Here is a 22,135-nt window from a genome sequence, read left to right on the forward strand (position 1 = left end):
CAATTATAAACTGGTCCGACCTAACCGGACCAGAAGATGGTCCAAATCAATCCTGATTCGACCCAACGTGACCCGATTCCCGTCTATTGGACCAAACATCATGTTGAACATCTTAATTGAATTAGATTATTGGATCAGTAGCGTTATCCATTTCCTTGTTTTTTTCATTAATTATCTATGGGAAAATGACAAATTATGTTCATTTCCACTGAATCAACTTTGTCGATAATTCGATTACTACCAAAAATCGGGTTCAAGTTGGGGTTTTGATCCATTTGTAATTGGGTTTTAATCCCCAGTACCCGGATCCGATTTAAACGGATCTTATTAACCCAATACCCGAAAGCGTAACCCCCGATGCCGTAGTGGTTGTAAAACAGGATCCGATCGCGCTCCGACTAACGGGAAGAAGGCGGTTGTGTCGGAACGTCGTCGGCGGCGGTGGTATCGATGGACGTAGCGCTCTTCTCTCCGGCGTCTCTCTTTCACGACGACGAGGTCGGTGGAGAATACTCAGGTAAGCAAGATTCCGTGTTTTCTTGGAATATTCTCGTCTTCGGCGCCGATCTTTGTTCCGTTTCTTGAGACCCTATATGTTTCCCTCGAATCCCTCGTCTTCTTCGTCGATCTTGATCTTATCTTTTCTTGGAATGATTCCGTCTTCTTCGTGGATCTTTTTCCCCTTCTTCAGAACATTTGATTTCTTGGAATCCCTCGTCTTCTTTGTCGATCTTTTGCTCTTTCTTGTTACCCTATTATTTTTCCTTGCTTTCCTGTTTATTGCATGATTTTATTCTTTTTATTTGCTTGACTTTTCTTTGTTTTGGCAGCGGCGGCGGAGGGGAACGAGAGCGCGGCGGAGCAGCAGGTTCATGTGGAGAGAAACCATGCTTTTCCTGGAATGGTACTACGATTCTGCTATTCTCTTCCCTTAGAGATCAATGAAAGAATCAACGGAGCGCAAGAAACCTTCAATAGATTGAATCATTAGGGTTTCGGTTCACGTATCCATAGGATTGTGAGTGAATGCCGTAATTCAAGATAAAACACCACAGCTTGATGTCACTGAATGCCCTAGAGATCAATCAAAGAATCAACGGAGCGCAAGAAACCTTCAGTAGATTGAATCATTAGGGTTTGGGTCACGGATCCATAGGATTGTAAGTGAATGCCCTAACTCAAGATAAAGTACCACAGGTTATGTAAGTGAATGCCCTAAAGATCAATGAAAGAATCAACAGAGCGCAAGAAACCTTCAATAGATTGAATCATTAGGGTTCGGGTTCAGGTATCCATAGGATTGTAGGTGAATGCCCTAATACGAGATAAAATACGACAGGTTGATGTTGGTGACTGAGGAGTTTCTTTGTTTCAACTAGAGGAAGGAAATCATGCCCGTGCCCTGGTATTGTGCCTATAATGGGCAAGAAGTGTTTACCCTGGCTATTCTCAACCTGCTTTTGCAGTCTCCTGCTTGATAAGCTGCGTAAAGCACAAATATGATCAATTGTGGTGGGCGACATATAATGTTGTTTTAGGATCCTGAGTTAAGAGTTATTGTCACGTTAATGAGAACAAAAAAGAGAGGAGATCTTGTAAATTATTAAATCAAAAGCTTGTTGTTTGCCTATTTCTGTAACTGAAAATGTGATAGAATCATGGGAAGAAATTTATACTGTACTGAAAAGCACTAATCTGTTGAATTGTATGACTAAAGAACACTTATGTGTCTCTCTCCTAAATTTGGATCTCTCTCTGCCTAGTTCTGAGAAGTCCAATTTGTTTATTGAAATCTAAAATAAAAATTGGCTAGCATTTTTTTATGTTTTGTTCTTTTTGTTTGCATAGTTTTATCTAGTCTTAACTCTTAAGTACATTCGACACATTTAATGACACAGTTAATAAACTGATGTGTTTCTCTTGATCAGACAATGCTTTCATAACTTGTCTGTCCAGATCAATGCAATATGTAGGAAATTCCATGTCAAATATTTAATTACTTGCATAATTGTCGGTATCATACTCTTTGCTCGCCACACATTACTTTCATACTGTTCCTCCATCCAGACAATCAGAATGCTGTTTCAATTTCATGCCACTGTGTGTTGGGGCCTGCAAATCCACTATCTGATGCCTCGACATGGTTGAATGCTCAGCTACCAGATGGGAATTTGGCTTTCTTCTGTTTCATTCTGGGAGGCATTTGTTGGGTTTTTCAATGTATCAGGTCTGCCTTAATGTTTGACTAAAGACCCATGTCTCGAATTAAAATGTCAACATACCTGTGGTTTCTAAAAAGAATATTTTCTCATCCAATATGAGTAGGATGATATTAAGAAGTTCTTTAAACTGGGAGGAAGATTGATAACACAACTATGCTTCTAAACATGCTATGTTGGCATACTACTAGATAATCAGGAATCAAATTACCCCAAAGTAAAACTTACAATTATCTTTTTTTATTGTGAATTAGAGGCATCACAAATTAAATATGTGATAGAGATTATGGGCTGAGTGAAGCAAAAGATCTTCCGACAAAGTATGATGTAACAATCACAAACAACAGCCTTTACTAGTTTCCAATGTATTAAAAAAAAGATCTGTTTTGTCTCCTGAACTCAGTTATCATCTATTGCTGCCTAATGACACATTATGGTCATGCCTTGCATTCTGATTGAATTGTCACATTACAAAAAATTTATTTCCTGATGACTTGACAGATGAGGGGATCCTTAACGACTTCAGAGATTTGCAATGGGCCATTTCTTCCTAGGATTCTGAGTTTGATGTAATTGATAGACAGTGTTCATGCCGATGGTTTACGACATGGCCTTGTGGATAGCATGCAAGTGCAAGAAACAAGAGAAAAATGGCTTGTGTGAAGAATATGATGGCCCTTGAATTAGAGAGAAAGATATCCTAAAAGGCTATGTGCCATAGAAGGAGCTATGTGAATGGCCCCTGATGATTGGAAATGAGGTCTTGCTGTTGTACTTCATAGCCTGCTATTTTTTCGTAAAATGAAGATTCTTGTAGAGCTTTTTTTCTTGGATTCTTTTTTGACAAGCTGCTATAAAACATTGGACTAAGAATTTAACATGAGAGTTAAATAAAAAAGACACAAACAACCTTGTGCCTTTTTTCAACTAATCTTATTAAAATTTGAGGATAAATTTGCTCTGGTGCTTAGATTTTAGCCTAAGCAAAAAGTTATAGGTGACATGCATTTAACTCGAATCCCCTCAGAATTGTCATATACACAATGCCTAGAACCCTCTGGCCTTTGTCTTTCATATTTTTAATTTAATTAACCTTCTGATAAAGATTTGAGAGTTGATAGGGTATGTCCCTATAGGTATACCAGTGAAAATTGCAGCCATACTTTCACATTTTTTTAGTTATAATGTTTTGCTTGGATCATTGACATGCAGGAGTTGAATCTTCGAGAATTTTCATTTCACCAGCTAAATGCCAATTTGTTGTGGCCTGGGACATTTGCATTTAGCAATTGGTTAGTTGAGAATCAGTCTCTTTTACATGGAGCACGCATCTTGGAGTTAGGAAGGTATGCAACAACATTTTCCTTGAAAAACAATATTTTGTTGGTATAGTACTTGTGGAAAAACTGTTAGAAGGAACCTAGCCAACTTGTTTTGTTTGTTTATGCTTTATGTTATTGTTTGAAGAATTTAACTTCTCAAGTATAATTGTATTCAGTATTTGTGGTAATACAGATGGAATTAATAGTATGATGAATCTTTATTTGCTCTAGGTTGCTTCCATGTTAATATTTTTTACTAATGATGGATTAATACTTCTAGTGGAAAATTGCCACTACAGGACACTTTATTCAAATTTTATTAATGAACATATTTAATTTATGAAGAAAGTCACATGTTGTACAATTTATTGCTTAAAGCTACAAAAAGTTACCTATGGTAATACTTTTTTGAGTCCAAAGCTTGTTTGTTGAAATTCATTGCTACTTCAGTTTCAGAATAGTGTAGATTATCCATTATATATATTTGTTGTATGGAATCTGGATTATTTGTTCCATTTTTCGTCGGTTTAAGTACAAGGGGATGCAAAATACAGATGATTATCATGGATTTAAGAATTAAGCGATCCAAATTTAGTAAAAGTTTCATGGATCCTTTAAATAAATGAAAAATATGGTGGAACATTCCAAGAATGAGTTAGGTTATGAGGATTGGTTGATTTGCTGAAGGAATATGGATGATCTCAGAACCGTCGAGGCTTAGGAGGAGATTAGCATTTGATGCTAGGCCTACTACTATTAGTGTAATGATCACATAATGCTACACTCGGCTGATAAGCCGAGTTATGTTGTCTACAAGCGACCGAATAACTGGAGTCAGAAAAAGTTGTCTTAAAGATCAGATTTTGATTTTTCTGGAGAAAAAAAAAAGAGATTAACATTTGATGCATGCTAGGTCTACTATTAGTGTAATGATCACATATTGCACCTCACCATGTTATTATCTGTCTTCTGTATTGCAGTGACTATTCATTATATAAACTAGTTGTTTCTATATCTAAACATGTAGTGGAACCGGAGCTTTAGCCATTTTCTTGAGAAAATCGTTCGGGGTGGACATTACAACCTCTGATTTTGATGACTTGGAAATAGAAGAAAATATAGCTTACAATTGTAGAGCTAATGGGCTACCTGTGCTGCCTCACATCAAGCGTAAGTTTCATTTGTTCTTACGAGTCATGTTGGTCCAATAGGTGGTGCGTAGGTTGATGATAGTATATTGCAAAATCGACTCTTTGACAAGTTTCATATAATATTATCATGCAAAGTGTTTACCGCTGAGGCCAACATGTGAGAATTATTTGAAGTGTTTTCTGATTTAGAGCTTTTTCTTTTTTTTTTGTTCCCATGGAATGCTTCAGATACATGGGGAGACACCTTTCCGATTTCTGAACCGGATTGGGACTTGATCATCGCCAGTGATATCCTTTTATGTACGGTACTGTTGTTCTCCAACTCGGGCAGTTATTGCTTGGGTAGCTTTGACATGACAATGGCCTTTTTCTTTCTTCAAACAGATGTGAAACAATATTCAAGCTTGATAAAAACCCTCTGCTTCCTCCTCGACTCGTACAGAAGGAAGGACACAAAAGCTAAAGCTGCAGGGGCTCTCTCCGTATCAGGTACGATATGAAGAACCCCCCCCCCCCCCCCCCCCCAAAGAAAGAAAAAAAAAAAAAAGCTTCAAAATCTTCACGCGAAACAATGATTGATGCCCATACACTTCGTTGTTGCTTGTCAGGAAAAGAGGTGCAAGTGAGGCGGCCAGTTTTCCTCATGAGTTGGCGGCGCAGGCTTGGGGGAGAGGAGACCCTTTTTTTCACGGGATGCGAGGATGCTGGTCTTACCGTACGCGATATGGGGTCTCGTGTATATTGCATCAGCCGCGACTAGACTTAGAAGAGAGAGAGAGAGAGAGGGTGCTGCGTGGAGTTTCTAAAGGACGGTGACAACCCTTTTCGGGGCAACATCGCTTTACGTCCCTAAGGGAAGGTCAGCATTCAGGCGTGAAAAGATCGTGTGGCTTTAGATTGTCCCCCTTTGAATAGATGTTTCGCCCATTTAACTACTGGTTCCTGCGATAGAAGAAGTTGTGTAAACGTCGGGTGTGAAGCGATCTTAATTATGAGCTAAAAAAGCCCAAATGTTCACCCGAAATGCTCCTTCGATGCTACGTAATTTGCCGGCAACAAAAGAACCCAAAAGGGGGTCGGTCAAGCTGGTGCCAGTCTGTTTAACTTTCCATCTTTCGTTTTCGAGCAACTTACTCTAGCAAAAATTTTCAGACATTTTCTTAAACATTTCAAACATCTTAAATTACATACAGAGCACTAGTTCCAGGATGATGTTGCTAGTTACTCTGATAAACCAACTTACTGGATTCACAAACATCTTAAATATCCCCTTCTTTCACAGTAATATTAAAGAATAGTGTAATCAATCTTGAAGAAGTGAGAAAGTAATCTTACTAATGGTTCTAGCATCACTTAAATAGACAGTGCTCATAAAAGCACACCAATATCAAGTTAGAAACATAAATTTCATCACATGCATAGTTAAGAAATCATTGATATTATAAAAGAATGTCAATATGAATATATATATTCTTAATAGGGAATTCTAGAAATTAATGGAGTGTCTATGATATTTTCCACTCAATGAAAGATAACTTAGTTGCTTGCTTTTCCTTGCAACTTTTAATTTCTACAGTTTTTCAGTGAGGATCATTTGAACTAAACAACTGTTTTGGTTCAGCTTCTCATCATAATGGTGTCCAAATTTCCAATATGACACTGCCTAACTTTTTGACAGCCTATTACATGCTTAAACCCCTTTTTTTTTTATGTAGTACACATGCTATGAGATAACTGGGTAATTGGAATCTAACAACCAGTGATGCATTGAGGATCAAAATTTTTCATCTTCAACATCAACCTCAAATTAAATGATCGAATCAAACACATTAACAGATGCTTCTGGAACTCAAAACATATATGAACAATGAAGTAGATAGACAATTGGCCATCTTGCAAAGCAGTTGTCGTTGTTTCTTATGTTTAGTTATTTTGCATGTTGAACTCCGATTTTCACAGAAACATGCAATAAGAAACTATATAAATTTTTTATACTACTACTTTAACTACAAGAACAAAGTTGTAAAGTCCAAACTATTTGGAATCGACAAGTGCCAAAAGGGGTGCAACATGCAGAACTTGATGAATAATGTTGATGACTATTTTTTTATAAATTTAAAGCTATTGCCTCCAATAGCTTATAAATTTTTTCTAAGCTATACATGTTGATGACTTTTCATGGAGAACTTGCTGAATAATGCATTAATTTAAGATGTATCAATTATATAAATATATATTTATATATACATACATATACTTGTATACACACACACACATATATATATATATATACCTTGGTCAACATATAGTCTCTAAGCAGATGGCTTATAGTCTTCATGTTGGATCACTCAGTACTTCCTTTCTTAATTGTGTACTAGTAATAGTCTGAAAGGGAAGCAAATGAGCAAGAACAATGTGCAAAACTAAATTGTTAAATTCAGTCAAGTTATTTGTAATAGAAAAGCAACATCAATTAATAGAGAGAAAAAGAATAAAGGATTCTGCTCTTAAATGATAAGATCATTGATCAAAACAATGAAAAGTAACCCACAAATTGTAGAATATAATAGATGTACAAGTAAAAGCAGTGCATCTGCTCCAGTCATCTATGGCTTTCAATTCACTGCTCTTAAGAGATCCAAGCATGATCAAGAAGTAATTGTGTAGAGGAAGAGATCCAAGTAGGAGAGGTTTAGTCAAACATCTTCTTCTCTCTTTTCTTGTTTTGATTTCCTGTTCCAGCTGCAAGTACATAAATTATGTACATTGGTATGTAAGTACATAAATTATGTCAAATTAGAATTTTTTTACCCTGTATAATCCAACTTCTTTTTGTCTAGTTGACATATCTGACACTATGATGCCCATCCAGATTTTATTACTGAAATTACATGACTACTAAAGCCTGAGAGATTGATGAAAAACATCTCCAGAGGAGTATGGGTTTCAAATAAGGTGAAGGTTTAGTACTAGGGGGGCTGACTCAGGTTAAGTTTTGGCTTAATCAAAGAGATCTTGGTTCAAACGTCAACATTAACAATAATAGTCTCATTTTTCCCTTAATATGTTATAGGCTCATGGGCTTGGGCGGGCCTGCAGGCTTGGTTCGCAGGCTAGCCCATGAACCATGCTTGTGGACTGGAATGCAAACGCACCTGTGGACTGCACTTTTTATCGAATTGACTAATCTCTAACCACTTTCATAACATATATTTTCTTTTTATAAAATTAACAAATTTATTAGTGATTTAAAATAACAATTAACATGACAAGAACCAAAAAAGGAATGGAAACCTACTTAGGTTTCTCCCTCTTTCCTTCCTCTATCTTCTTAATTTTTGCATGTAATTTGAGGCAATAACCTCTTTATAAAGAGGAAAAAGAGGCAGTGAAGACTGAAGCAGCTTAAAAGTATGATTTTATATTCCAGTGAGTGAAAGATTGTTAATTACAAATAAGTCCCTGTAATTGATTGAGGAGGTAAGACAGCTATTGGAACAATATTTATACCATTGTCCTTTCAGGACAAAACTTTTACATTTTAGTCCTTTAAAGACTTATAATTGTGTATAAGTCCATGGAAATACAGAAAGTCAACATAGAATCTAATTTTGTCCTGCTGGCTCTTCTTGCTTTTCCTGTTGAGCTTAATCATGGTCATGTAAGATAAGGACTCAAATCTTCTTGTGATTTAAAGAACTCCCCAACTTAGAAATATCTCAAATTTGTCAGCTTACTTGTTAACTAAGTAAAAGACAAGATCGAAGCAAGGATAAACAACTAGAAATAAGTAAACGAAAGATGAAACTGTTTGAAATCTATGAAACATTAAAAAAAATATCTGCAGTTTTTAATGCACTCTTATATGGTTTAATCCTGCTTGTTTCTCTAAATGGTTCCATCTGTTAATTACACTTTGCTGGAATATGTTCTTATTAGTGATTCTGATGAAGAGCTGCTAAACTGTAGGTTATTCGACAGTTTCTTGCCTGTCCAATATGTTCTGTAGAAGATTGACCATTGATAATTTTTGGAGGTTCTGCAATCTGACTGCAGTTGATTATACTGAAGGAGCTACTGAGTTTGCTGTTCATGTTGGATTCCCTCCTACATAAACTATGTGGTCAGTCATAAGACACACTTCCCATAAGATTTGCTATTTGTTACTAGCTCGTGTCATCTCCTTCATCATGCAATTCTACATTGTTGGTGATAATATTAACCATCCGATGGTGCTTAATATGATTATTATGCTTCTTGAAGTCTAAGCTCTTAAAAATACTGTAGTAAATAGAATTTGGAGTTACAGATACGACCAGCAACCTTGCAATCTGAATGATGGCCTTTTAGTGCAGGAGCATGAACAAGATTGAGAACAATGCAATACATACTGGCAGGGTTATTATCAGTCAGGAGATGCTTTCCTTATTACTATGATCAGCTTTAAGAGGGTATAAGGGGACTTGAATTTCCTCAAGAGTACAGCCACCAGCTAATTATTGGCTGTATGGTTGATGGTTTAAGAAAGAGAGTAAGTAGTAAATAGACACTTTTTTCATTGTGACTGCAATGCTTAGCTTAATGTTCTTTGGCCGTTTAACCAAAGCAGCACAAGTTCTCTAAATAATAATTACGAGAAACAGGGAAATAAAAAGCTGGTTGATGAGAATCCTTCCAATATGACTGATGCTTGATGATTAAAGCTAGAAAAGAACTTCCGACACTATTTGGTATAATAAGATCAAACTTGTATAAAAAAATTTGTACTATAAGAAATCAAAGATTAATACATGTGTGTGCTATGGATGTAATCCCAATCCTATGAACTTGTAAATTGAGTTGGTTCTGAGACAAAACTTGGCAGAAGCCTCCTACAGTGTTATGGACAAAGATTGCATCCAGATGGTCCATTCAAAAGGCTACTTTCAAAGATATATTGATCATGATTGTGATGTTTCTGTATATTCCAAGATTTTTGAAGCATTCTATAGTTTTAGGACAAAGTATTATATTATAGTTTCAGGGTTCAATTTATTATTTCTATACAATGAGACATAATTTGGCTTTCTAAATCTTTTTTTCACTTTGTTAGGAGCATCTTAATTTGGCATGTTCTTGATGGTTGATGCATATGAAAAATACGAAAGCAAGATAAACATAAACTGTTTCAGGTGCCACTGCTCTCTTCCATTTTGCTCTTCTTAGGGGCAAACGCCTTCCACATTCTTGGAATCATGGACCTGTCAAAAAGGAATTCATGTGAAAATCCATCTGGTGCTTTTGACAACAACAGTTCTACTTTCCAAATTTGTCTGAATAAGCTTTATTGACTTTGTTATATATTTGTTACATATTATTATTTCTCCTGTAAGGCCTATCCCCATTTTCAGAAAGATTCTACAAGTTATATCTCAAACTTCAACTCCCATCACTTTCTTATAGTTTTCTTGATGCACATTGATTTATTTGTAGGAAATGCCTTCATGTAAGAGTACAAAAGATCAGTTATTGCAAGTGGCGGAAATTTTCAACCGGAGGAGGTTTAGCTCTCAGGAGGAAGAGAACCATTTCTCAAGCAGTGAGTACCACTATCTTCATTATAAGACCTCTCCTTCTGTAGTACTTGAAAAGGTTATATATGATTGCGGTTGATCCTATGTCAGTGCATACACTCTTACAACTTTGTTATTAAGAAGACAATCATATATCATTTTGTATCTGAATATTTGAATTTGAAAAATGCATGTGCACGTTGGATAAACAACAAGTGTTAAATAACAATGTTTTGTTAAATGCAATTGTGCACAAAACCTACGTAACAAGTAACAAAAACATCATCAGTGGTAGAAAAGATAGCAAAAGGTGAAGGTGCCTCCTTAACATAGCACAAAAATCTCTATTCCACCTGGATTGGGCCACAAAATAAAACTTGGTGTTTGAACTGAGTTGAATCAGAATATATATAATGCTCTGTTTTCTCTCAAAATATCTAAAGAGAGCCATTATGGCCATTCGCATTGCAGATGGATACAGAATCAGCAACACAGCCATTCACATTCCATCCAGTGTACAACACAAAACTACATCCTCCACAAACTAGTAATGAATAAAATAAGGTTACAAGTATAATTCTCCACAGCCATTAAGAAAGGCCACAGGAACAAGCAACAAACAACACTGGGTTCTCAAGAAGTTTCTGTTGGCGTGACATTAAAACCCAGATTTAAAAGAAGCTGCTTCAGTGTTCTACGGCCCCATTGCTTGTCGTTCTGAAGAACATTAGCTATTTCTTCAGAATTAGGTTCTTTTGGGAGAGTTTTATCTTCAACCAACATGCTGCCGTTACTCTGCTTCACTGCCATGTCTTCATGTTCATGGCTGTCTGGTTGTTGCGACAGTATCGTGGTTTCTTCTTCTTCGAGCAAGTTTTCGTGTGATCCCTCTGGTTTTTCTTCCTTTACAGATAACTGATCCATAGTCATGCAACACATGAAACAGATGTTTCAAGTTAAACACAAAGTACTTATCTCCACAATAATTGGTCTTCAGAAATAAAAGATATTGACTTATTTCTTCGTATCTTATTATTTTGATGCAATATGATATATCACCATAAATTTCTTGTAATAAGACTCGATAGGTTAGGTTAAGCACATGGAAACAGATGTTTCAAGATAAACACACAGTACTCATCTCCACACTATGGTATTCAGAAATAAAAGATTTTGTTTACATTACACGAAGCATGGATGCTACTTCTTCGTCTCTGATCACTTTGATGCATATGATAGATACATCATTACAAAATGTTCTCGTACTAAGACTAGATGTGTTATGTTAAACACATGGAAACAGATGTTTCAAATTAAACACAAAGTACTTATCTCCACACTCAATTGTGTTCAGAAATAAAAGATATTGATTCCACAAATGATGAATGCTGCTTCTTGTTATCTGATTACATTGATGCATATAGCATATCACTATAAATTCTTCTTATACTGAGACTAGATAGGTTAAAGTTAAATGTCTATTGCACCGGGCTTTCACATTGCAGATATCAGCCTCGTCTTATTAATGGTAGTGGCAGAAGCACAAGTAGACCTGACTCATGGTTGAAAAAAAAATGCCTAAGGAGACTTATTAGTAGCATAAGCAGTACATATATCTGTGAACTATTAAGGAAATCCAATTGCGAAAGAAAGAATCTCTGCAGCTTCCAAAATTGTGATCGACACAAGGCAGGAATTGCTTGCCTGTTACCAAACCAAAGCGAAGAGCTACATCCCATCAAACATTTACCTGCGCTGATGAGTTGTAGTGTTCAGCAGCTTCATCAGATTCATGAGAAGCATCAACAGCAGCCTTCACAGGCATTGTTTCTTGTGGGGAACCCAAAGCGCTCCCCAAAGCACGAATTGGCACTAAGCCGGGGACTAAAAGCAAAGTGGTATCAGTTACGCCTCTGGGTTTGTCCTGAGCCTCACCAATCTGGGTCAGATCCATTACAGCTCCCACATTGCTACCGATCTTGCTCTCCACGGACCGTGTTTCCTCGACCAGAATAAGAAGTGATGGTTCCTCCTCTGAAATCTTCTGAGACTCAGCATCCTCCCAGTCTTCTGAAACCATAATAGTATTGGAGGTTTCCCATGTCTGCAAGCATCTATCAGGGCCAGGCTGCCACTTGATTTCCCCAGAGTCACATTTGAGTATAAACTTGAACTGGATTTGTTTTCCCACAGGTAAATCCTACATTAAACATGTCAGAGTTTGATCAAAACCAGAATTATCGTTTGGTTCCAAATACAACTGGAGCATTTCCTTGTCTCACCAGCTCAGCTGCCCATTCATGGCCGGAAGACCATTCCAACGGAACTGCCTTTTCTGGATCCCACAGACCAAACATTGGATCATCTCCAACCAGGAGGAATTGCTGGCCAAACGAGCACTCCTTCTGCAGAACAAATCTTACGTGCACGGTCTTGTAGCGATCTGAGTAGGAGCAATTAGAGCATGATGTTATCTTCAGAAATAAACAAAGCAGGAGATCCGAGATGGCGACAGCGAAGTCTCACCTGCCTTCTCGACATAAGAATCAAGAGTAAGCTTATCTACCTGCATCATGAGATTTGAAAGCATGTAAGCTACAGAATCAATGACTCAAAAATGTTGCTTGTGCTATCAGAGACTCTGTAGCTTCTGCACGAACTATAGGGAAGCGTCGATCTAAAGTGCCTTGCTTGTGCTCTTAGATGCTAACACAAAGGAGAAGAATAACCCTAAAAAGACTAGTTAGAAAGAGAAAAGTAACCCTAAAACCGAACACATAATTCCCAGAACAAGAGTCGAGGACACGAATGACAAGCTCGCCTTTTTATCTCGGAAAGATATCCAAAATCTTACACAAAGCAGTCACTGAGACACCGCAGAAAGGAAACAACCTCAAAAAAGGGGCATTCAAACGGGGCCAAAAGATCCGGTAAAGCCGAAGTAAAAAGGGCCAATCTCGAAGCCCTAAAGAATCGCCCCAAAAGAGAAAGAAGATAAACGATGGTGGACGCTGTACCTCCGACGACGCTGCGGAGAGGGAGGAAGAGGAAGACCGCCAGATCAGCTGCCCTCTGAAAAGGACGGCATGGCCGGAGCCCAACTTTTTGGTGGGGAACGGGGCCCGAACGGTGATCAACCTCAGGCGAGAAGAAGCGGAATAGGCGACGGAGGGAGCTAATTTGCTGCCGTCCCTAACGAAACCTCTGATGCAATTTCCCGCGAGTGCCTCCATGGATCGATTCCTCTTTCCCTCTCTCTCTCTCTCTCTCTCTCTCTCTACTCCGAATGTGTAGTAGCTTCCAAAGTACTTTCTTCCTTCACATGATAGAGCTCGCGTCGACGCGATGGAGTGAGTGGCCAAGAGGAACGGCTTTAAGTAGAGATGGGACCCGGGCATCACGGGGACTCGACCGGGGGCCCGCACGACCAATCGACGGCTGAGATGGAGGGATGGATCTGCGTGTCGCAGGCGCCTCTGACCCGGATACCGGAAACGTGGCTCGCCGAGCGAGCCGCGGGTGTCACCACTTGGGGAAACGGAACCGAGAAAACGGTAGGGATTATTTAGGCCGTCCTTCCCTGCCGTTACGGAGCCGGGGGCCGAACCGGACCGGGGCGCTCTCCCGCTGCCACCTGGCGCTCTGCTACGCTACGCCCTCCGGGGCAGTGGCCGTCCGCAGCTGTAAATACGATAAATACAATTGTATGAACGTATCATGTAAACGAAGTACAAATATGTAAATTGGATTAAAGGGGAATAAAAGGATTATAATTGAACAAAATAACAAGAGAATGAAAAGGATATCTAAATTAAATTTGAACCAATATATTAATTTGCATAAATATTATGTGGGCAATTATTTATAGACGCTGATAAGTTGATGCAGAAAATTGAAGGAAAATGTGAAGAGAAAAGCACACGCACGTAAACATGCTTCGCGTGAGTTGAACCGTATAAAAGCATATAAATATGAACTATAATTCCGCTGATATATATTTTTTTCTCCTGTGTTTATGAAATGATGTTGTTGATACGATATCCTCCTTATTTCATCCAACCCGATCCGATGGAAAACTGATATTTATTACTTTGATGAATCTAAACGTGAAATAATGATTTATTAATTTGATGAATCGTTACTATTAAAATTTCATCCTAATGTGGTACGTCCTCATTTAATAATTTTTTAGAATATCATCATCACCGTTTATTCTTAAAAAAGGAAGAAAAAAAAACCCAATAATGATTTTTCACCTTGCCATCTCTCATCCGTACTTAAATCCATCATTGTGTAATAATACTATGTTAGATATGATATCGTGTGTCGTAAAGTGATAATTGGTTCATTAATTAGATGATCCTGAACCACTCATATATAAGTTGACTCGAATTGTTAAACCACACAACTCAATTCAAACCATCCCTCAATTTAGATGTGGACTAAACTCGAGTGTCACAAGAAGTTCTTTTTTTTTTTCTTTTTTCGCAAAGAGTAAGTGATAAAACAAAAAATTGGATGGATTTTGATCTCAAACCTGAACTGGACAAAGCATTATCAGCCAAACCTTCGACATGCATCGTGCGTCCAATACAGCCTCATCCTTTAATATTTTTATGCCTGAAACATCGAACACATTAGTCACCTTAACTTAAAAGATTCACCATGAGTTGTGAGCATAGTCTCATACGACTAAGCCACAGAGGGAAGATAGGAGCAAAACAATAGAGACATACGTTGGGATTCATCAGCAACAACTGCCTTTATTACATGTAATCAACTAATTAATGATTGAATTTAGTCAGCACTATGTCAAAATTCAAACTTCATATGTGATACATGTACATGAAACACCACTCAAAAATCAAAATTTGTTACTTCTGTGTTAAAGGGAAAGGGGTATGGTAAGCATACAAGCAATCCCAACAGCAACACTGCGATGCCAAGGCCAACGTATCTGTTCTCCGGTTCAGTTATCTCCTCCGAAAGAGGAGCAATAGGCCCCCTCTGTAAGAAAAATATTAAAACTGTCCAATAGAATGCCATGTCATTGAAGAGCGATGATATTCCAAGTAGGGCAAGGGCGATGCCACTCAATCGAGTAGATGCCTGTTGTATAATCAAGAAAAATTTCACCACTGGAAGTTATGAAACTGATGGAACAGGTTGCAAAATATCTGACTATTCAAGTCTTCTGGCTCAAAGGTTTGAAGATAAGAATTTAAGTCAAGGAACGCAGAAAAATTATTGACATGAACATTAAGAAAATTAGAAGCAAACATGATTTAGGACAAAGATTTCTTCACGTACATGCACTTGCTTTTATGCATCATAATAAGCTATCTTTTATGCATCATAATAAGTTCTCAAAAGTCCACTATTGCATATAGTTGGTAAATAGATTGCCATAAAATAAACTCACTAGTAAAGTCTCGTTTCAGTGCTCGATAGCATGCATGAGCAAACAAGGATGGATTTATAAAAAATAAAAGTTTACCTTTCTTCCCCAAATGGCAAATGATATACGACCGCCATCAAGCTCTCCTGCAGGTATACTGTTGAGAGCATTAACAAGAAGCCCACTCCAAGCCCATAAGACAAGTGGATTGATAGATAGTGGAGCGCCTTCTTTCAGAGCATTACCAAGGAAAAGTTTTGCTGCAGGACATGCAAGATAGTGAATGGAAAATTATCCAGTTAGTGAGTCCAAGTTTGGGACACAATGCATCTGTTATAACTCATTGCCTTGGTATTGGAATAAAATATATACCAAGTACAAAATGGGGACAACTAAAATCAGATAGAACATGAATAAAAATATGCATATGAATGCTTCAGCCGATTAAGATCAATTGCAATTTTGCTGGAATAAGACAGTACATGTGCCTTTTGTCATTGTAATGTTGTGCATACTTGAGAACATTTGACCCTTCCTGTGTGATGATAAAAATGCAAGGTCCTAATTTGTAGTATATTCTTGGCTATGTTTTGATGACTTCATAAGAGGTAACAAAGCATATTCATCAGGCGACAATATCTTACTCCAAAAAGAAATGGGAAAAAGAAATTGGACGTGGACAACATGCAGCTTAAAATGGCATGGTCGTATCGTCTCTTTGAGACACACTGAAGTAGGGGAATCAACACAAGCATACAAATTATGCAAGCCTGTGCGCAGAGGTGCATGGAAATCATGTACCCTTACATGCACTAGCACAAACAAGAACATTCTCACACATGGACAACATCCCCATCGTTGCTGAACATATGAGATAAATCCATTAATGATGTAGGACAAAGAACTCACCAATACCACCAGCAAGAAATGACTCATGAAAGACTGCCGGATCAATCACAATACCGGTGCCATCAACGGGAGGTAAGACAAACCCTAATAGCAAAAGAATGAGTCCCATTGTAAATCCAGCTAAAGGCCCAGCAGCTGATAGTTTGAGAAGATCCTCACGGTTGGCTACAATACTTAAGATCCTTGTAATAGCACCAAAAGATCCTATCTGTATAAAAATTAATTCATGCATCAACATCCAATATAAGATGATAGAAATTTGACTCTTACACTGCATTCCTTCAGTTCATAGTGCTCTATAATCTATAAATACCTTCAGATAGCAAAGTAGAAAAAAGCACAGAGCAAGCAGAAAAACTTTCTTGCCAAATTGGCATGTCTAAACTGCAAGAAATTTTCTTTACTTACAAATACATAACATGAAATCATGTCCAATTAACTACAAAATATTTTCCATGTTTTTCAGATAGTTCCTTTCAAATAGATTAAATACATATCAAAATTAGCAAAAAAAGAAAATATTGAAACACACATCCTGCACCTTTATTATAAGAAGTCCATCAATGAAATGTGAATCAATATAAATCCTTTTATTATTCACGAAACTTAATGTGACTATCATGCAAGACATGACTGAAAGATCAAAACTAGAGAACAGCACCTACCTGCCAACTAGGGACAAAATATGGCACTCCCAACTTGATTCCGGCATCTCTGGCAACTAAAATGTGACCTATTTCATGGAACCCTACAATTAGAGCAGTTACAATGGCTCCTGGAAGACCGTCATTCAGCAGTGCAAGATTATCAAATGTTGATCTGAAAGAACATATTTTCTAACATAAGTAACTGATATCTTGAAGTACAGCACGAAACTCAAAATAAATCCACATTACTAAACTACATTTTGAAAAGAGGGTACAAGATGATAAATCTTTTAAATAAAGTTTATAAGGATTTTCTGCACACCATTTGCAACATCTTGAACAAACAAAATAAAAAAAAAACAAAGATGAGGACGGTAAGTAATAAATAAATAGTAAGCATGTGCAGGAAACCTCATACAGCAAGTTGGACTGCAGAGCAGGTACATTCCGAAGAAGCAACGTGAAGATCGTAACCAAGCCAAATGCACCAGCAGCAAACCATTCTGGAACAGCTGCAAATCAGAATACATCCGAAGCACGTCAATATCAGAAGTATACAACCTCTCACACATGGTAGCTTGCTCTGACATGCCTAGTCTGAGCAGATAAAGTTACATCAGCAATAACAATGATGGAGTGAAGTTTCATACAAAGAGAAGATTTCATTGAATTCCAACTTAAAGGCTCTTTAGGGGAAAGCAAGAAGAAAACTCTTATTACCGGTGGTTTCTGGCTGCAAGGTTCGTTTAGGCACCACTACAGCAACTGGTTTATCATCCTCTGGATTGATAAGAAGGAAAAGCTTATATTGATCACCAAACTTACCCTGTGAACCATATGTGCTGGAAAGTTAGTAGATTGCATTGACAATTAAATGGAAGAACAAAAGAACAACTCACTTGCATCCGATTTGTAATCTTCTCATAACTTTTAGCTGGCTTTCCTCGAAGGTTACCCTTAAATAACACCCCACCCTATCGGGAATGCAATGGTAGCATATGAGTTGAATGGAACCTATTTTTACTTCTCATGTACAATATTACCAGCCTTAATTATAGAATTAGAGTTAATAAAGATGATTTCTCCAGATACATTATAGCAGTTATGTTGGAATAGCCCAACAAGAAAACTTTGCAGTAGATTGAAAAATATGGAAAGCACTTCTGTTAGGGTCTGCAAAAATCAGAGACTGCACATCAGCCATTGAGCAGTTTTGCTGAAAGACAGCAAATCAGACAATGCAAGACTGAATAGCTTTGGCATGTTAAAAAAGTTGCTTCATCAACAAGATCATGTAGATTTTGATGTTCCTATACTAAAACAAGTTAAATGACATTACCCAGTTGTACTGGAGAAAGCAAATCATAAATGTGACAACCATAAGAGCTGTGTAGCTTTCGCACCTTAAACAGGTGTTCTTGTCAGCATGATCATGTGGTTTATGCTAAAGAAAACTAACTTATAACCTCATTTGGCTCATAAATATTGAACAAAATTATCTGAGGATGTACAAACATTATCAAATAGGATCATCTATGGCAAAAAAAAAAAAAACACACACACACACACACATCCACATTTTGCCCACCTATTATCACACCAAGCTTTGTCAAGTATGATTGGGAGAATTCGTAGTTAACAACCTCAGTTTCCCTTCACTCCAAATGCAGTCTCATTACACGTTTCATTTTACAAATTGTGAGCTTGATCCCACAACTATGGTGCTCACATCATGATGGCATTGCATTCATGTGCTACTTGCTGGAATTTATGTGGTTCACAAGAGCCATAACTATTTTGTGCCAACAACACATAGCACCAGATGCATGACTATGTGGTAGTCCATTTTAGCCTAGCATGGACATAGCATCAATGTGGCATTTGTTTTGACAATGTGAGAGGCCCATGTGCACCAGAATTCAGCCATTCTATATTCCATCTCAGCACTCCATTAGTGTTATACAGGAGCAAAAACACGTCAATGGATTCAAATCATATATTCACATGGGTAGGACATTCAATAATATCAATAAATGCTTATATCACCCCTCTCCTAATGTAACAAAAGATGCAAATGTTGATGACATTAAAATCACAACATAGTTTTCCAATTGAGGTAACACAAGCCTATTTTGGATCACGGAGCCAAATCTAAGTAGAATAAGGGATGCTTTTTGAAGAAGTTGACAAAGCGAAATCAGAATAAACCACATGTTGGTAAACTGTAATTTACTTAAAGTCAAGCCCTCAAAATTACAAGAAAGCATGTCACCTCATAAGGTTCCTGGCTGGTGACAAAAAAAGTGTCGAAACCAAAAACTTGATCTTTAAGAATGTCAATAGTTGCCTTAGGGATCTTCACTGTTTCATCGAGTTGTTGCTGTACATAAAAGCATTGAAGATATATGCTTAATAAAAGGAGTAATCAGAATGGCATACATGCTATGAAAATTTAACCTTCATTCCTGGTAAAGGAGACCCACTTGCAACCTCCAAATTATCATCCTTCTCCTACAACAGGCATTCAATTCAGACACAAACTAAGTACATAATCATAGTTCCAAACTTGCAATATCTACAAAGTCATGCAGACTACACTCTAAGTACCTGGTTATTATTGTTAGCCACAAGATCATCCTCGTTCTTCTGTAATGTAATATCCTGATTCAACAGTTCGTCGTCACAAGGCTCATCTTTATCCTGGTGAAATATATAACAGCCATGAAACCTTTTTCGCATGAAGGATACAAATCGATCATATACATACAAATTTAACTTTAAAGCATTTCTTATGGATCCTTCTACACCTTTAATAATTATATTTTTGTTAACTTTAGAGTACTAATTAATATTTAGTAAACTATATAGCATATAAAAGGGTTATCCTAAGATTTTGCAAATCTGAATATATGTTGATCTCAAGAAAATGTTATGAACTGGTCAAAGCTGAATTAATTATTTGAATTCAGAAAAGTACATCACTAATGAATTTAAAAAGTTAGTTGTTATTTTTTGCTAGTAATTTATATTCAATTATTTTTATTGAAAACTTGGATTAAGATATTTTATCATTTTTTTTCTTTCTTGATCCAAAACTTATTTAACTTGTTCTCCTAGTGCATCGCACAGGACCTTTGTTGTTCCCTTGTAATGTAACAATAATTACTTCTTGTACATTTTGGACAAACATTCTGAAAAAAATGAAACCTAAGAGGCTAAGACTATGAATAGACAATACAGGCAAATAACATAAAAAAGATGGTCCAGTGCACAAGCTCTTGCCAATGTGGGGATGGCAAAAGTCAATGTAGACAGTCTTATCTATTCAAGCAGAAAGATTATTTCTGCATATTATCAAATAACATGAACATGAAAATTCAACTATCAATTGTCAATAAAACTGAATACTATGACAAATGACGATGTAACAGACACTGCAAAATATATAAGTTTTAACTTTACTATAAGCTTCTGAGATAAAGGTCCATGGTTACCTGGTCAATGATGGAATCCGCATGGCCATTATTTTGGATCAGATCGGCAGTTGATGGTGTGGAAGTATGTTCCACAGGTGCCACCTTCTGCAGAAATGCACTTGGTATTGAAAGATGAAATCACCACATGACTTGATCCAAATCAAAAAAGGTTTCACAATTTGCTGAAGCTTGTCTCAAGAGAATCCCATGCCAGTACCAGTATCAAGCCAATAAATAATTGAAAGTATAACATATAAAATCTTAGATGGATGGTGAATTTGTTTCTTGACCAGGTTAAGACCTGTTGGACCGAAGGTAAAATGGCCAAACTACGGAGCACAACTAGAAAACTGGAAAGAAACAGCAAGAGATGGGATCTAGTCATTCCATATTGAACGCCACCAGAGGTGGCTCTTTCAGTTTTTTTCTTCCTTTTAGGCAGTTTGTGGAGACAAGATTGAGGACTGAAGTAGATTAGCAGCCGATAAAAGCTAACGACATTACCCCACCGCAAGATAGGAGAGGCAGTAGACAAGCAAAAGGGAGACTACCACATAAGGCGCACCTTTTCGTCGTTGCTGTCCGGCTCTGTTTCCGTCATGGCCTGGCACACAATCTGATGCCTCCTCAACTTTAAACTGAACCCAAAGGAAGAGAAATTAATTGACTGGGGAAGAGAAAAAGAGAAGTAAAAGAATGAAATTGGCAGGATAGCAGACCCGAGAAGGCATGGAGGTCTCGAGGTCGAGGGGGAGCTCCTCCAGAAGAACACACTCCTCGATGCAAACACAGGTGTGCAGAGGTAAGGCCCGGCGCGGAGTGAGCAGCAATGGAAGCATTGCGAGCCGCGGAAAAGATCCACCGCGCAGCTCATATCGAGCGAGACGACAGATGGCAACCGCAGCCTGTCCTTGAAGGTAGCAGAACTTGCGAGATCGCCGGAAGGAAGAAGACGGAGACAAGGAGTGAGTACACCGTACACGGAAGCGAGAGAGAGAAGAGACGGAGAGAAGGAATCTTATCCTATTCGGAGGGGACGACGGGGGGAGGGAAAAAGATTTTTTGGGCCGTTAGACGCTACTTGGTTTGGGTCGGGAATGTATCATTTCGGATCCAGCAAATCCGACTCGAATATCCGGCTGGCAAGTTGATAACAAAGCGATCCGATAATATCAGACCAGCGTCCGATATCGTACTCCTTTCCAACCCGTGTCGGTATCGAACCCAATGTATTTACTGGGTTAGATTGGATCCATCGCGACGAGCCGAATCTCGTCGGTGTCGAACCCAATGCATACACGACAGGAAATACGAATTCCTTCATACTTGGGACTGGGAGGAAAAGATAACGGTCAAAGAAACGAGTAAAAGGAAATCTCTTGGGACTGGGAAGAAGAGCATAATTCCTTAATTAGTAGCTGTTCTTCGAGAGGAAGAGCAGGTAACAAGTTGTCACATGCC

At 37.8% G+C, this 22,135-nt stretch overlaps 3 protein-coding genes across 3 annotated transcripts; 1 reads left to right on the forward strand and 2 right to left on the reverse strand.

The window, feature by feature from the left end:
* The first annotated feature begins 351 nt into the window (after nucleotides 1–351).
* LOC135640209 (uncharacterized) lies at nucleotides 352–5,716 on the forward strand. Its single transcript, XM_065154444.1, has 7 exons — nucleotides 352–517; nucleotides 831–904; nucleotides 3,432–3,565; nucleotides 4,569–4,711; nucleotides 4,921–4,992; nucleotides 5,077–5,181; nucleotides 5,301–5,716. Exons 1-7 carry the CDS (start codon nucleotides 451–453, stop codon nucleotides 5,450–5,452), a joined length of 747 nt encoding a protein of 248 aa, XP_065010516.1. The 5' UTR covers nucleotides 352–450; the 3' UTR covers nucleotides 5,453–5,716.
* A 5,002-nt stretch (nucleotides 5,717–10,718) lies between these two features.
* Nucleotides 10,719–13,599, reverse strand: LOC135640299 (uncharacterized). Its single transcript, XM_065154607.1, has 5 exons — nucleotides 13,262–13,599; nucleotides 12,771–12,810; nucleotides 12,527–12,687; nucleotides 11,995–12,444; nucleotides 10,719–11,159 (listed from the first exon to the last, which is right to left on the reverse strand). The coding sequence occupies exons 1-5, from the start codon at nucleotides 13,475–13,477 to the stop codon at nucleotides 10,878–10,880; spliced, it is 1,149 nt and encodes a 382-aa protein (XP_065010679.1). The 5' UTR covers nucleotides 13,478–13,599; the 3' UTR covers nucleotides 10,719–10,877.
* A 1,388-nt stretch (nucleotides 13,600–14,987) lies between these two features.
* LOC135640298 (probable zinc metalloprotease EGY2, chloroplastic) lies at nucleotides 14,988–21,711 on the reverse strand. Its single transcript, XM_065154606.1, has 13 exons — nucleotides 21,394–21,711; nucleotides 21,240–21,312; nucleotides 20,693–20,779; nucleotides 19,806–19,898; nucleotides 19,656–19,709; nucleotides 19,471–19,578; nucleotides 18,098–18,172; nucleotides 17,919–18,024; nucleotides 17,617–17,710; nucleotides 17,217–17,370; nucleotides 16,552–16,759; nucleotides 15,742–15,902; nucleotides 14,988–15,353 (listed from the first exon to the last, which is right to left on the reverse strand). Exons 1-13 carry the CDS (start codon nucleotides 21,546–21,548, stop codon nucleotides 15,102–15,104), a joined length of 1,620 nt encoding a protein of 539 aa, XP_065010678.1. The 5' UTR covers nucleotides 21,549–21,711; the 3' UTR covers nucleotides 14,988–15,101.
* Between the last annotated feature and the right edge of the window lie 424 nt (nucleotides 21,712–22,135).

The sequence above is a fragment of the Musa acuminata genome, chromosome BXJ3-6, assembly GCF_036884655.1.
Source record: "Musa acuminata AAA Group cultivar baxijiao chromosome BXJ3-6, Cavendish_Baxijiao_AAA, whole genome shotgun sequence".
NCBI classification, from domain to species: Eukaryota; Viridiplantae; Streptophyta; class Magnoliopsida; order Zingiberales; family Musaceae; genus Musa; species Musa acuminata.